Raw genomic sequence first — 17739 nt, forward strand, 5'->3', positions numbered from 1 at the left:
CACGGGGTTAAAAAATTAAATAAATCAGTCACTACAAAACCAAGTACAATTCTGAAACACAAATACTGACAGAAATAATAAAGCTAAAATAAAGCCAATGTTTTCTCCTTATTTGTTATTTTTTCTTGTCCTTCCCAGTGGCTTTACGTTATTAGAATAAGCAAAACAAGTATTTAGTCGTTCATCCCATTAAAATAAAGATCAACTGTATTCAATAGTATCTGGCATAATGCTGTGTTACTCGAGATAGCTATGACATTTAAAATAACCACAATCAAGCAGATTTATCAAGTACTTACATCTTCGAGGGACAGTTAAAAACCTGTTTGCAGTATCTATCATAAAGATGTACAGTAGTGAAACTTTAATAGGCACTATATTTACTCATAATACTTCTATCTATGTAAGTATAATTGGTGCCTGTATAACTACACCAATTACCGTAATGACCAATTACAGTAGTGTCTTTTACCAAAATTGATCATCATTGTTACCAATAACAGTATTGCGACTTGTTATCGTACCCCTTAGCGAATAAGTAGTTCATAGCTTATTTTTAAAAATTTTAATTAGTTCTTATCACGAAAATTAACTCCGCATCATTTGCGTCAGTAGTAGTTTGTCGATCTTTTAAGTTCTCTTAAACTAATTATTACTATTTTTCCATTAATTTTTCATTTTAGTGCATAGTTATTTTTTTGTTTCAATTAGTTACTTTTACCAAAATTAATTATTATTGGCGTCATTAATAATATTGGCGTTTTATTACGTTTCTCGTTAACGTATTAATGCCATTTCTACATTAAATTTGCTTTTAAATACAGAAATTTTTTTTTCTTCTTAAATTTAAATTGTGTCCTTGAAACTCTAGGTGAAGGAAGTGATTCTGACAAGCCATGCAATTGTGCACATGTAAGCATCGTTACGCGTGTGAGTCGAACCTGATTGGCTCTTGAATCCACATATCCTACGATTTAGCTACCATGACGATTTAGCTACCAAATAAATATTTATCACCTGCAGGCATCCAATTACCGTTGATTTTAAATTATTTTGTTTTATTGCAACGCGCTTAAAAATCATGCATTATAAACAATGTAAACGCGTGGCTTCAGATAACTTTATAAATATTTATTTGGTGACGCAGTTCGTCTATGCTACCACGATCAGGTTGATTATTCAGATAATTAGATATAATGGATAATAACTAAGTACTGCAGAACGCGCAATGAACAACACTTTTGATTAGAGATAAAAGCTAGCAAACACCATTGATGTTATCTTTAAAATCTTTGTTAAGACTAATTCGCCTAGAGCTTATTTTAGAATAATGGCTCCCGATAAACCTAAGAGAAAATTTAATTTTTTTAATGAGTCTGAATTAAATATATAATTAAAAAATAGAAAATCGGGCTTCTTAGTTTATTTAATATTTTTTTTAATTTAGCTTCATGTTTAATGCCGTTTTTTTTATTACCTACGGCTTGGCCAAAGGATACCAGAGTCTTTGTTTGCCAAGGCCTACGGTATACCCGCAATCGGGTATGCAGGCACGCACAAATTCTTTTTTTTGTTATATATATATAGAAAAAACTATGTAAGTAACAACAATAAAAAAAAACATTTGTTAGACATGCGAAGATTTATCAGAAAAGCAGGTGTTTGATTTTGATAAATATGCTGAGGGTACTTATTAGGTAAGAGTATTTTCTGAGAAATTAAGCACTGTTATTATCACATTCTCTTTCGAAAATGAAGATTGCTCTTGGAACCTTCTGCTTTGTAGTATTTTTTGAACTCATAGTAAGCTTTATATAAATATAATAGTTTTAATTATTATTATATGTGAATTTTATTCAAATATTTTTAAACTTGGAGAGAAATTGGAATTTTAAAATATGTATCATTTAATTGTTGTTTATAATTACTAGTTGCTTTTTATTGACGATGTCTTTGGTTTGAAATATACACATGATCCAAAATAAACTACAAAATAAACTAATTATGTTTTCTCTATAAAATTATTTTAAGCAATATTTTGAATGCATTACGAATTTTATATTAACTCAAAAAGATTATATTCAAATTTTAAGAAAAATTCTTGAATTTTCTACATAACTGGAATAGAAGTAACAAAATTATATTGACGTTTATGCAGATTCTGAAAAGTATGGTGGGTATGCTAGGTATCTTTCAAACCACTGCACAGTGGGCCAGCATCCAAGGTTTCGTGGCCAAAATTAGTATTTCGATAAAATTTGTTTCAAAATTTGGGGGTTTTCATTTAGGGTTTTTTATGTGCAGGTAAATTGAATTCATAGTTAAAATTTTGAAATACACTAAAAACACCAAGGAAATAAACAAACAAAATGACGGTTGAAATATGGCGAGCAAAAAAAAAACAAAACAAAAAAACAAATATATATATAGTACGTTTAAATAATTAAATATAGCAATGAAAATATAATAATTTTCGCAATTTTTTATTAAAAATGAAAATCAAATTATATTTCCGAAGTATTATTACAGAATAATGCGAATTAATTACAAAATAACGCGAAAACATGAAAAAAAAACATAATTTTTGTTTTTCTGTATATTTAGTTCACCTTTGCAATATGGGCAAAATGGGGCAGGTTTTTTCGAAAGAAGAAACATCAACGAAGACAACAAAAAAAAGTTTAGCTAATTACCTCGTGGAACTAACTTTTCGGAGATAAGTTTCGAAAGTGATTCAAACATTGTAAAATGTCAAATGATAAGATATAAACTATAAGTTTGTCAAGAGTATTAACTAATCCAACAAATTGAAAAATGGTACTATAATTTCAGACTAATTACTCTGATAAAAATGTAACAGAAAGGTGAAACTCCTATAGATATTTCTGAAATATAAATGTAAAGGTTACATTTAAAATAATTTTTAAACATATTTTCCACTACATTGTACTCTCGTCGGTCCAAAAAGTAAATTGTAATGTTTGGAATGATTATGAATACTTAATTTGGGCGATATTAAAACTGCCTACACATATTTTAGTTGAAAATTTAATTCTGACTTTTGGCCAAAGATCATAGTTTCTGGTCCACAGTGCACTGTAGAAAATTCGATTGCTAATGCTTGTATAAGTAATATCTAGAACAGGTAAAATGATTGAGTCATTAACTCAAACTTCTGCATTTTATATTTTGAAATTTTTTAACAGGCAGTTTTATTTTTATTTTATCACTTTATAACTGGCTTAGAATAACGGAACCATTTTTGGATTGACGCTTACCATTGCTTAACTCCGCAGCCTTGTAATTTTGATCCCAAACCATAAGATAAGAGAACTCGTGTATCAATTATCTGGGACAGACTTGGAGGACTTTTTGCCGGAACACACTCGCATTTACATTACACAGAGAAGAAAACTACGGAAACCACTCAAAATTGGCTCGACAGTAAGGAGATTCTAGCCCATGATCCGTTTACCACTGGCAATTTCTTGCACCAGCACTCTGGTTGGTGCTAGTCGGGAGCAGAATTTGTATCGATCAGCAATCGCTAAGATTGATCGATCGCTAAGATTCGTATCGATCAGCAACCGCTGGATCACCTCATTGGAAGGTGACTCTTTATATATTTTAATGCTCTATTCCTATTTTGACAATTTTGCTGAATGTGGAGCCACTATATGTCAGGGCGAGGTGGAACAGTTGAAGAGCGTGGTGCGTAGACCGAATGATTGCATTAACTATCTGCTTTTCTGATCAAAACGGTGTTACTACAGTATGCGCCACACCCCCTATTACACATTCTTCATAATTTATTCATTCACACTAAATATCAAAATAAAATTAAATTTATATATAGCTGAGACGTCTATGCTTTCGATTTTTTGGTTTTTGGCCAAAATTAATTTCCTTAAATACATAAATATCTGAACATATATGAGCGTTCTTGGAAAATTACGACACTCATTCTTCGATACGTAATCAATTTCAAGTGAACCCTACGACTTTTAAACCTAAATAAGATAAAAGTTTTGCTCATTATGTACGGCGGTTTATTGGCAGAAAATTTTCATGCACTATTGGGAAGTGTGGTGCAGAGAATGAGCTGCGGTATAAATTGTGATAATGTAGTGCGTGAAAGCGCCGATACCATTTTTGGTACATGACTAAAAGAAGAATATCAGATTGTTGCTAATAGCTCAACAGTGTAGCTCCATTGCAATAAAATAAAATAATAACAATCGAAAAAAGAAAGCCCTCAAATTCACTTGCTAAAAGGAAACAAAAATTTTGATTCAGTTGAAAAAATATTGGAAATTCTACCACTTAGTGGCATTACTTCGTTTTCGATTGTGATTGTTTCCTAAATTAAGAGTTTAAAAACCAAAAGAGTCGTTTCTTTATTATAATGTAATTTTAGGATATTACCTTATTAGGCTGCATTTTAAGATAAACGTATTTGAATAGGTATCTAAACTTATTAATCCTTTAACAATTAATATAAATTGGAGTACATTTTATTAATATATTCGTTAAATGATTTAGAACTTAACGATCAGCTTAATGCACAATGTGATGCATGCTTAAATTGCATTTAATATAACAGCTTGTTGGGTAAGCGAAAATATTAAATTAGGTGTGAACTCACCAAATTTGTTAAACAATATACCTTTAATTGTAAATGTTCAAAAAAAAGATTAATCAAAATTATCAATCAAAAAGATTAATCATCGGGGCAGCGAACAAAGGGATTAGCCCATAATATAGAATGGAAATGTTAAATGTGCCATTTCTTTTCTAAGGTTTGTTCCACACAGTTTGCGCAAAAGCTTTGCCGATCAACGGAGGATTGTGATTGGGACCAATGCTGCATTGAGGCTCAAACCAGGCTGCCAGGTTTTGATGGAATATGCAAAAATCCTTCTACTAAAGGTAAAAAAAATGAGTGAATTACATTTGAGTTTTGAATGTAAAGAGAAGAAAGGGCACCAGCAATTTCTTTAAAATTTCAAATTGTATACTGCTAATATTATACAATCGAATAATAACAATAAGAATTCAGATAATTATGCTAGTTTATCTTTCTCAACGAAAATTAGTGTAAGCTAATTTGTGAATAAGTTCATTATTTTGCAACTGTGGAGGGACAAGAAAACGAAAAAGAACGAAACCCGGTGTAATAACAGCCTAATGGTACTCTTAGACAAGTGTTAATAAGAGGAAATTTAATTGCTTTTGCTAGTTAGGTACTTGGTTGTCAAGATTTACTTAGGTCTCAACAATCAGATGAGGTTAATATAACATGTCATTGTAACTCATTGCTTGTTATTACAAAAGCTATTAGGCCTAATTACATCATTATCGCCTTTTTAATAGAAGAATCAGTAATATTACTTTCGTTAATTGTAACTTTTCTTCTATTCTTTATTTAATAGTTTTTTCGCTTTTTTTCTCCCACAAAGGTACCGATGATGCGCGGTATCTGGTCCTCGTTATACTATTCTACCGTTAAGGGCTCGACTTGTAGCGTAGGCCACTGGTGTAGGGAAGCCATTTCCACTGTAGAGAATTAAATATTTGATGGCGTGTTTTCTCAGCTATGTTTTCCAGACGGGCACCGAAGGCCTATTGTGAAGCTTTAGTACTGCGTAAATAAAGTACTACTACTATTTTATTGTTGTACTTTAAAAAATTTCACCGAATCAAGAGAAATGATGGAAAGTGGCGAAATAGTGGAGTGAAGAGTGGTGAGTTGAGTGTTCGCTGTCCGTAATTATCAATCTAGAGAGTTTGAAACGGGACTTTTATGCACAGATACTGTAACTATCATAAAAAACGGCGTTAACACCCCGATTTTAGTAGGGAAGCTTTATTTAAATGACAGTCATAAAACAACGATCAACTCAATTACGTTTGTTAAATCTTGTCATAATCACAAATGCTAGTTTTTTGTTGTTGTTGTTTTTTGTCAAAGAAGGGAGCTGGATGTATAAATTAACGGCCAACTCGACTAATTTTGTTGAATCTTTTTACACTTTCAAGAACTAGTTTTCTTTTGGTCAAAGAAGAGAGCTGGATGTATAACTAGTCAACCGTACTAATTTTGCTAATGCTCGTTATAATTACAGGTGCTGGTCGTTTTTCCTAAGAAGGAAGCTGGATATATAAATTAACAGCCAACTCACCGAATTTTTATTACTAGTTTTTGCAGGTTACATTAATTTATTTTCATTTAATTGATTGCTCACAGGCAATGTTTTGCATTTCCTGATCCCCTATTCTACTTCTAAGAAAGATAAACTATTGTTCATGTGTCTTAGTATGATTTAAATTCTCTAGTTTTGTTGAAATTTTACGAAAAAGAAATTTTTTTAAATGATTGTATTTGATTTTGGGAGATATGCCATAAACAAAAGGAAAATAAATCGAAATGTGCCATGTACTAAGAAGCTTCCTTATACGTAAAAGCAAAGATCTGTAATTAAATAAAGAGTTTGTGTATGTGAACCCCTTTTTTTTTTACTCTAGATCCGTTACTTAAACGTTCTGAACTTTGGACAGTGGGTGTAAGGTCAAATTTAGCCCCCGTTCTGAAACATCGTTCAAGAAGAGCTTGAAAAATGGAATTTTTCATTTTTTGCCAGTTTTTCCATGTCAACTTCCAATAGAAATAATTAAATTGCTGACGATATGTATGTGAACTCCTGTTGTGCAAAACGTTTCCCAAACTTGAACATTTCGACTTAAAATGTCATTTAAAAAAAACCTTGCTTGGAGAAGGAGAAACCAATTGCAGATTTGAAATCAGCAATACAAAAGTATATAAGATCTGTTCAAAATCTCATGCAACAGAAAAGAAATGGCTCCCTTTCTGAGAAATAATTGAAAGAGTGCATTGTTGATATGGAGTAAATCCTTTTGTGTTATAACTTCTATCTATTTTTTTTAATCAGGTGGCTCTTGTGATCCAGAGAATGGCAAAACTCCTGATGGTCGATATAAAAAATCATGTCCCTGTGAAGAGGGTCTGAATTGTAAAACAATTAGTTCATTAGATGTAAGTACATAAGTTGATTCATCAGTAAGTACATGAATAATAAGTACATAATTTTCCTCATAAAGAGATTTGAAATAATATCGAAGTCATTATAAAATATAAAACAAATTTTAAAAAAATGTTAACAACTAAAAGTGTCTTTTCCATTATTGTATTAATGTGGCTTATTCCTCAAGGTCTAGGTCTAGCTGCAGACTAGACTATGTCCAGGAGGTCGCGAATTCTCAAAAAGTCATATACAGTAAGAGATGCAGCTATAAGCTCCTCATGCAAAATGGAGGAGATTCCATTATTGTAGGGTAGTGTATATATACACTATCCTACAATAATAGAAGAGGCACTTTTAGTTTCTGATAAAAAAATTTTTTGAATTTCTCAAGAAGTACTTAGAGGACTATTTTGTAAATTTAGAAGTCTGAATTAGAATAGTTCCTGTAGAAATATAATAATATATTTCTACAGGCTCTTTTCATTATTTGAAACTCCTGTATCAAATAACCTCAAATCAATAGTATCAAATAACCTCCTGTATCAAGTAACTTGTATCAATAATCCCGTGAACTTTTTGTTTCTTATAATGCAGAATCTATTCGGGTTAATTTATAACTCCGATATTTGCATAACTATTATGATCTTTACTGAGAAATAGATAATACCTTAACATACTCGCGAAGGTTGAGGTCGAATGTTTCCACTATTGTTTGTTCTAGTAAGGAAAAAAAAATATATATTGCTATTATTATTTTTAATAACAACTTTTATGAGTGCTAATAGTGTGATAATATCCAAGGTAAAAATAGTGAAGAAAGTGAAAAATAGAATTTTCTAAAAGAAAAATAGATTATAAATAGAAAAAAAATTACCTATTGTTTCAAACAACTGTTCTTTCTAATTATTCTAAAATGTTTCAACTTCGTAAATGAGAGATGTAAAAGCAAAATTATAATTAGCTAATTATATTTTAGCTGATTTTACTTATTTTTCAAACTTAATTTGAAATTTAAATATCAATTAATCCTTCAAACAGTTTTCGATGTTTCAGTGTATTTTCGGCGTTATTGAAATCTATAAATAAAGTTTTGGATGTTGAAACGTTATATCTAATCTGAATTTTTTTTATTAAATTACAGTAACTGTACCCCAGTGATTAAGAAGGAGGTCATCTTATTATTGCTGTTACAATACACTGTTATATCAAACACTTGTTTGTGGAGTAATGTTTCATATTTAGCCAATAATTTATTTTTAATTTTGATTTATGTTTGATATGTTTAAATTATCTGAAGTGATTTATTTCTAGCTTACAAAGATAGCTTTTTTATACGAATTTAAAAGGTTATTAAACTTTGTTTTTTCTTTCAGGAGAAGCCAATATATAAATGTTATTAGTAGGAAAAATGAAGAAAAGAAAACAAACAGAAACAAATACAACTTGTTGAAAAGTGAAACTATCATATCTACAACTTTTATTATAAATTAAAATTTATTTCTGGCTTTTTTATAGATTTAAGACTGTTTATGTAGGTTTCTTACAAAATAAATGATTTTTTACTATTTTTAATAAAATAATTTGATAACAGAATTCTGTTTTACCATCGTTTTAACTATACTTCCTTACCAAAAAAAAATTGTTTTTGAAATAAAATGTTTATGATTACAAAATCACTAGAGATCAAACTTTCAAAACATTATACTTAAATATTCTACATTTATTATTCATGTCTCTCAAAAGTGTATTTAAAAAAAAAAACTTTCCTGGAAGATCGATATTATATATATCAAAAGATAAACTAAAAATAATAAAAATGAGATAAAAGTACAAAAGAGAACTGTTAAAACAAATTACTGGTCGAAATACGGGCAAATAATTTTTTTTGTAAGAATTGAATTGAATTGAATGTATGGTTTAGTGGCACAAAGTCCAAAAGAGGACACGCTGAAGCCAAACAATACGGTAATTTTGTTTTTTGTAACAGCAATGATTTGGTGACTACAAGAAAGAGCATGCTGACTTTTGTTTGATTCGACAAAATTCTATTGTTTCATTATTGTAACATATTGAAGACATATGAGCAATTCTACAAATAAACGCCACTTAGGCGGCCAAAAAAAAAAAAAAAAAAATTGGGGGGCCACACTATTTCTACATGAATTTTCTTCTTCTTTACACCCTAGAAAGGCAAGAAAAAATCGTGAACATGAAATTTTTTCTTTGTGACATACTTTAAATGCGACATACTCTATCTGACATACTCAGATAAATCTGAGCCATTTATTCAGATAAAACGATTTTTACATAAATATAATATTATTATAATGTTTTTCTAAAATGTATTTATAGAGATTTCACACTATAAGATTATATTTTAGTATAAAAATTGGCGTTTATTTGTAGAATTGCTCATGTCGTCGCCTTGAAACTAAACCGTGGTAACTCAAAAAAGCAAATTTTTCAGGAGAGCAATTTCTAACTTTCTGCGTTAATGCTGATCGCGCCAATGCGATAACGATTTATCTGCTCTCTAAATTAATTTTATTGAACTATGAAGATAATACTTTGTTTCTCTAAAAGGGTGATTTTTTTTTTTACACTAAGTGACCCAAATATCTCATTTTTCGATTTTTTTGAGTTTTACGGTTTTGTTTCAAAGCGACGATATGAGCAATTCTACAAATCAACGCGAATTAGGCGGCCAGACAAAAATAAATTTTTTTTTTGGGGGGGGCACGCTATTTCTACATGAATTTTCTTCTTTTTTATACCCTAAAAAAGCAAGAAAAAATATTAAACATGAAATTTTTTCTTTGTGACAAACTTTAAATGACAAAATACCAATTTTGAATTTTTCCCGATTTTTTCAATTTACGAACTTCGATTAAATTTTTTTATTTTTGTTTTTTATACTAAAATATAATCTTATAGTATGAAATCTCTATAAATACATATTAGAGAGACATTATAATAATATTATATTTATGTAAAAATCGTTTTATCTGAATAAACGGCTCAGATTTATCTGAGTATGTCAGAAAGAGTATGTCGCATTTAAAGTATGTCACAAAGAAAAGATTTCATGTTCACGATTTTTTCTCGCCTTTTTAGGGTGTAAAGAAGAAGAAAATTCATGTAGTAATAGTGTGCCTCCTAAATTTTTTTTTTTTTTTTTTGGCCGCCTAACTGGCGTTTATTTGTAGAATTGCTCATATACCCTCTAGAACAGTGATTCTCAACCTTTTTTCGTTGCGGCACACTTTTAACGATTTCGAAATTTGACGGCACACAATGAAAAAATTAGATTAAAAGTTGTTTAATTACCTATTTTACACAGTGTTAAATAGTTGGTGATAATAATTTTGAATGTGGAATAAAATAATATGCACTACAAAATCACATTTATTAAGGGATTAATTATTTCTTTCGACCAATTTTTTATTAGTTAGTAACAGTTATTTATTTTTTTTGCTAGTTATAAATTGTTAGCTTGTCTTCTATAATTATTAACTGTTTTTTTATTTCTTGTTGACCAGTTTTTTTGCTAATTATTAATTGTTAGCTTAATTTTTGTTAATTATCCTTTGTTAATTTGTTTTTTATATATTTGTTTTTTTAGTTATTCTTTGTTAGTTTGCTTACTAATTGCATAGCTTACTTTAATGATCAGCTCTTACAACATTTTTTAAAATTGTGTGTTAAACACTTTCATCTTATTTTAAGATTGTCAGAGACAATAAAATCGCCGACGAAGATGCTATCACGCTGTTAAAGCGTGGGAAAATTATGAAAAGTATATATATATATACACTTTTCTTTATTTTAAACTTTACTCATAATAAAAAAAAGCATTATAATTTTTATTGCATCATTTCTAATATTTGGCGGCACATTTTAAGAATTTGGCGGCACACAAAAGTGCCGCGGCACAGTGGTTGAGAATCACTGCTCTAGAACAATACAAAAGAATATGAAAAACAAAACGAGTAAGAATTTTTTAATGAAAAAAATAGTTGAAAATGTGCTTAAAATAAATTTGAGGTTGAGGTTTAATAATAAATATTTAATAATAATAAATATGTAAGTGAAGAAACAAAAAGAAAAAAAGAACGAAACAGCTATCGAAATCTGACAAATCAGAGTACAAATCTCATACTTCGGTGGAGAATTCAAATCAAATTTGAGTTACTAAATTACGTATAAATTACGTTACTAAATTACGTATAACGTATCAAACAACGTGAAAAAGCCGTGGTGGCTCAGGGGATAGAGCACTTGTCGTCCAATGAGATGAATCCCAGTGACGGCTGGTCGAAACAGACTCCGCACCCGGTTCGCACCGACCGAAGTGCTGACATAAAATATTCTCAGTGGTAGACGGATCATGGGTAAGAATCCCCTGGCCATTGGGTTAACCATGGAGAGGTTTCCGTAATTTTACTCTCCATGTAATGCAAATGCGGGTTAGTTCCAAAAAAAGTCCTCCATGAAGGCAAATTTCTCTCCATGCTTGATCCAGGAGTTCCTTGTCTTCTGGATTGGGTTTAAAATTACAACTCAACGGAGTTGAGCATTAGTACTCGTAAACCCAAAATTGGGTTGGCTGTTCAACCATGGTAATAAAATTAAATAAAATTTAAAAAAACAACAACATGAAAACTTATACTTTTTATTTAGGGAAAGGCTATTTACTTTTTACACACATGACTTCACTGAGTTACTGCAGAGTTCTTCGATTATAAAATAAAAATACGAATACATGAAAGAATTCATGGCAGCATATGAAATATCTTTTATGAGCAAAACCCTAGCACTTTTTTACAAAACTCCCACAGCATGTTCTTCTCAAATTTCTTTTACGCGAACGAAAAAAAAAAAAAGATGACATAATCTCGTATTGAAAGTATGGTTAATGCCATCACAAAACCCATTACTGCCACTTTTCATGTCTAGGTAAACTTTACATTTCTGGGATGTTTCTCTTCACATTCTGTATCAAGTAGTGTCGTAAATAGGAGGTCGGATGATACCCATTCAAAGAGGATGTGATCTAAAACATCCTTTTCTTGCGCTTCCCTCTCATGAGAGAGAGATGGGATTCATGGCACTACACCATCATATACATGGGATGTCTTCGAGAATTACACGCATTCGGCTCCTTCACAGATGTCTGTTGCGGTTTAGTGTTATTACTGGTCTAGCTCAAGAGAAATAGGTTGCTAGAAAAGAGGTAGAGGCGTTTGGCGATGAGAAATACCTGCCAAACTTGTCTTTTTATAACTGGAAAAAAAGGCAATTATGCTTTGAGAAATGATTACGAAACTTATGGTCTAGCTTTAAAAATGATGTCGAGAGAAAAATATTATTATTTTTTATTTTGAACAAATTAAATTAATAACTTTTTTAGTACTTTTTAAAAGGTCAATATGAAGGTGATTTGTAATATAAAGAGGTTTGTTAATGTTTCGTTGTATAAATTAAATTCTAAACTAAGTACTTATTTTTTTATGAAAAAATATTTTACAGCTCTTAAAAGATCTTAGTTTACTTTAGTTTCAAGGTTTGAGTTTAGATTCCATGGAAATAAAAATGTTTAATTGATATAAAAATCATACTATAATAGTACACTTTAAAGTAGATTAAATGTTTTGTGTAGGTTCCTTGGAAATGGATTCTATGGAAATAAAAGTATTATTGCAGTATGTTTTTTACATTCCCGTAGCATATGTCATTATTGTACTTTTTGACACCCGAATGAATTTTATTTATAATATTTAATCAATAATATGCTTTATTTTTTGATTATAGAAACACTGGTATTAATGGTTTCATATTCCCTTTCATTGAAAATTTTTTTTTAGATGTCTTAATTTCTTATCTAACATCTTGCAACAAAAAAAATAGTGATAACTAATCAAAAGGTAAAAAAAATACGGAAAAGTAAGGAAAATAAAAGCGCCCTAAGGATTAAAAAATTTAATAATAAATTCTCTTGTAGGATAGTTTATGAGCCGCAAATTTTAAAAAAATATAAAATCATAAGAGCTAAGAAAAATCATATTTTTCGATCAGAAATGGCATTTTACTTTAAAATTGCAAATTATTAAAGTACAAAATAAGTAATTTATTTGTTTGGGGGATTTCATTGAATAGGGAAGACGACAGGGAAGCAAAAAATGAAAATATATCAATGGAAATTTATTCAATTCTTTTAAAGAATCTCTCAAGAAGCAAGAAACAATCTGGTTCAGTTTATTTTTAAAGCATGAAATGTGCTTAAATATAAGGAAATATTAATTTTATTAGTTTAATTTCGCGTTTTTTTTTTTAGATGAAATATGCGAAATATTTAAAAATAATTCCTTTTTATAAATTAATAAAGGAACTTCAAAAATGCTTTAAATTAATGTAAGTAAATTTAATTTTATCAATTTAATTATAATTCTACATGAAAAATATGGTATCGCATGCTTTGTCTGATACTGCGTGTTAAAAGCTTTTGTGAGAAAAGTATATTTTTGAATACAAATTTCTATAGTTCATAAACAACTGTTTATTATATATTCTAATTTTTTCATAAATCTCCCGATTATGAATAAAAATGATTAAAATCTATGAAAAACATGAAAAAAAGTTGTATTTGTTACCTTGTAATTCATAAACGATTTAGATTTTTTTATTCTATCATCACTTTAATGGTATTTATAACGGTAAGAGAAAAAGAAAGTAATTTTACTGACGGCGAAAATTGATGACATCTTGACTTTTAGGATAGCTTAAAATGCATCTCATTTGCGTCAGAAGTCATTTAAATTATCAGAAAGCTTTTAAGCTCATTTTAAAATATAATAACGTCGACCTACAAATCTGAGGAAAACAGCCTGGAGTTAATTTCACGATTAGAAAAGGAATTGCTCTCGACTAAAATCTAATGGGGTTTAGTGCTCGTGTTAAAATAAATTCTACAGTATCAGTGCTCATTACAGTATAATCTCATCTGCTTTTGCAAGATTTGAATAATAAGTTTGCGCATACGTTGATAAATACAATCAATGTCTTTTTATAAAACGAAAACTACAAATTGTGTTTTCCATCTTAGTATCAATTAATTAATAAGATAAAATAATATACAGGAAACACAGCATAAATACAAAACTATACAGTTTTTCTTAACCATTTACAACTAGCATAGCTTCAAAAGCTGCGAGAAAGAAATTGCGTTAAGTAGCTTTGTGGTGCTGCCATCTATACGTGAATGAGAGTGGTACTTTTAGTCTCTAGGGTTGTCAAGGGTCTTAGGGTATAGTATAAGGGTTGTAAATTGGGGAGTTCAGGTTCAGGACATTGGAAACTCTTCACGTGTTGAATAGAAGGGAAGAAATATTGTGGTGTGAACTCGAACCCTGTTCTGTCGGTCAGATCGAAAAATCAGCCCTCTCAGCTATAATACGAATCCAACTAAAAAGGAACTAAGTGGCTTTCTTAGGTGGGCCTTGTTGGTGAGTTGAAATCCTGATTGTTTATCTGAATTAGGTGAAAGCAATTAATAAGCAGTTTTTCTCACATTTAACAGCTTGAATGCCACCTTATTTATGGTTATCTGACTGTTTTGTTTATATATATATATATATATATATATATATATATATATATATATATATATATATATATATATATATATATATATATATATATATATATATATATATATATATATATATATATATATATATATATATTCCATCATTGACTTCGTGACACAATGTTTTATGAGGTGGTTAGTACAAGCCTTTATCTCGGAGGTGAACTACAGAAGAAAATACATTAGATTTAAGTCTGATGAAAAAAAAAGCCATTCTTGAGAAATAATAAATTCAGAAAAATATGCATTACACAATTATAGAGCAACTGCAGCTTTATCGTTTGGAGCAGAATCACTCTGGAAGATTATTTTCTAGTTTCGACCTTTTGCGATTGAGGTAGCATATTAAAACGTCTAAAATGATGATACGATAAAAATGTATGATTTTAAACTTATCACCAAATTACATCTTATCACCTTATGGAACGTATATTTGATATAAATTAATTTGGAATAAAATAACTAATGAAACAAATAGAAAAATGGAAAATTAAACATTTATTTTCTAATTGCTAATTAAAACATTATTTACAAATCATAATAATCGTAAAAAAAGAATAAATGATAGTAGATAAACATATAAAAATTTATCTCGTTTTGTTGTCGATGCTTCTTGAAACACATAATCGGTAAAAAGTCGTGGAAGAGAAGTCGTTAGTAGTGAGTTGTACGGTAATATCGATGACCCAAAATTACTTAAAAACTGTATGATATTCTAATTGGAGAGATTAGTGTAAAAAAACATGTTAAGAAGAGTTTCTGAAATTAAAAATAGAATGTAACTAAGCCTCAAAATGTTAAATGTATAACATAGTTAAACATTAAAAAAAAGTACTTTTTAAAAGACTTGGTAGGATAGAATACAAAATGATTACAAAGTTTGTGTTCGATTTGTAATCGAAAAATGTTACGTGTTCAGTGAGATTGCAGTTGAATGTCATTAAAAATTGTACTGAAAAGATACTGTGTGCAACTAATTAAACCAACTGTTGAAATTAAAATTTTTTCCCCCCACATAATTCAGTTAAAGGTAATTTTCTTTGACCACGTGCTGATTTTTCTTCTTCTCTGGAATAAAGAGATTTCTTTTTTAGAAAAAAGTAAAACTATCCACTTCAGCTTGCTTCAGACGAGAATAAGTGATGGATTGTAACATAAATTGGTTCTTAGTTTCATTGCACATCATGCGTGTAAGTCAGTTGGTTTACTTTTAAATTCAAAAGTATATTATTGTTGATTTACGTTGTAGTTTAAACGATGCATTAAATATAGCTAATAAATAAAGGTTCAAGTCAATAGTAATAAATCGATGGTGAATTAATGAAAGTTAATCAGATGATCACTGAATTGGGGCATAATAAATGGGCATAGTGCTATAATGGGCAGATATTTTTAATTAAAAAAAATTTAGCACAGCTATTGATGGCATAAATTGCAGAAAATTCAATATTTTTATTCATTTTAATAGTCAAAGCAGGCACTGTAATAAATGACGCACTTATTTGTTTCCTCAAAACTATAACTATTTTTTCATAAAGCATGGTATTCTATTATCTTAAGTACTTGCGGTAGTATTCCATTAACGAGGGTCGTTGAAATAATTTAAATATTATTGATGCCAATGATGCCTAATTGACCGTGGTAATCAGTACCGTACATACTGTTATAAATACTATGGTAATAGGTATTTTAGGAACTCCGTAAACGGAATCGTACCGTATTGGCAAATACGCATCGAAGAAATCTATTTTTTTAGCTTCTTTTTTTAAAAACTTATTGTACAGGAAAACCTCTTATTTCAGGCTTACGAAAAATCCCATTCAAGTTCAAACAACCTTTCTTATGTAAGTTTTTTTTAAAGAATATTTAAAATCTTGACTTTAACTTTACAGAAATTCCTCATCGCCAAAAAACAGTACGTTCTCGCCAAACTCGTGGATGCTGTTTGAGCATTCTCAGGCCTCGAAAAGGGAATACTTAGGACTTTACAAGTCATTGGAGTTAATGGTGATTGATATTCCGGATTTTGCAAGACTGGGGGAGAAAACTGACTCTATCATTTATGTAAATTGTAGAAGCTGCGGCGCGTTTTCCGCTGCAAAATACTTTATGCTTATTGCTCCATTTTTGACGCTGAGCATTTTTCGCCAAAGCCTCTCTCGTCTTACATAAATAAAACTGATATTATGAAGGAGTTGGCATTTTGGTGGAAGAGAAAGCCTTATTTTTTTGTTTTTCGAGCGAAAGAGATTTTATTTTATTAAACATGGAGTTATGAGATTATTATTCCGGATTTACGCTCTTTTGAGAAGCAGTTGGGTGTGGCGCTCATTAACCCGGATTTAGGAATCGCTTTAATGAATATGAACTAGGAGATCCTCATATTGATGCCCTTTTATGGAGTTGAAATATTTTTCCGAACAGATCATATTTGGGAGGAAAAGTCTTTTATCTTTTTAAGTTCTTATAGCTAATTTTGCGGCCAAAATTTATTTTATTTTTATTATTTATCCAAATGCGCCTAGTTTTTGTCATAAATTGCTTTCCTGTATAATAATAATAAAACAACTATTATCGTTTCTTATTTAGGCGGATGTTCTTAATTTGCCACGTTTATATTAACTTGCCTTCATGCATGTCTGTTCGGGTGGAATTTTGTAATCGATTTTAAACTAACTTCCAGACTAGCTTGCTTGGCACATAGTTCAGAATTGGGTGACAATGCATGAAAACGTAGAGAAAGAAGACATACAAAGTAAAATAAAATTAAAAGAAAAGAAAAATTAGTGTTTTCGCGATTGTCTTTTGTTGTCGATTCGATTATTTCAAATTAGTGTCACACGTCAGTTGAAAAGTTTTGTGTGCAGTGAGTGAAAAAATTGAGATTTTAGAAATTAGTATAAAGAAAAAAAAAATTTAAAAACCACGTTTTATAGTGGAGAATAATAATTAATAAATAAAAATTTGAAAAACGAAAAACGTGGGGCGCACGAAATACATAACAGTACATATACACATTTTCTTTCTCATACACATGCACATCCACATACA

At 29.8% G+C, this 17739-nt stretch overlaps 2 protein-coding genes across 6 annotated transcripts in view; one reads left to right on the plus strand and one right to left on the minus strand.

Annotated features, from left to right (window-relative positions):
- The window catches only part of LOC122271814 (voltage-dependent calcium channel subunit alpha-2/delta-3), a 485956-nt gene that overhangs the window by 141135 nt on the left and 327082 nt on the right, over positions 1-17739 (minus strand). The window lies entirely within an intron of this gene.
- Positions 1645-8610, plus strand: LOC107444670 (uncharacterized). The gene is made up of 4 exons (XM_016058883.4): positions 1645-1803; positions 4800-4929; positions 6951-7054; positions 8417-8610. Exons 1-4 carry the CDS (start codon positions 1753-1755, stop codon positions 8441-8443), a joined length of 312 nt encoding a protein of 103 aa, XP_015914369.3. The 5' UTR covers positions 1645-1752; the 3' UTR covers positions 8444-8610.

The sequence above is a fragment of the Parasteatoda tepidariorum genome, chromosome 7 (genome assembly GCF_982258835.1).
Source record: "Parasteatoda tepidariorum strain Cologne lab strain chromosome 7, Ptep-v5.0, whole genome shotgun sequence".
In the NCBI taxonomy this organism is placed as follows: domain Eukaryota; kingdom Metazoa; phylum Arthropoda; class Arachnida; order Araneae; family Theridiidae; genus Parasteatoda; species Parasteatoda tepidariorum.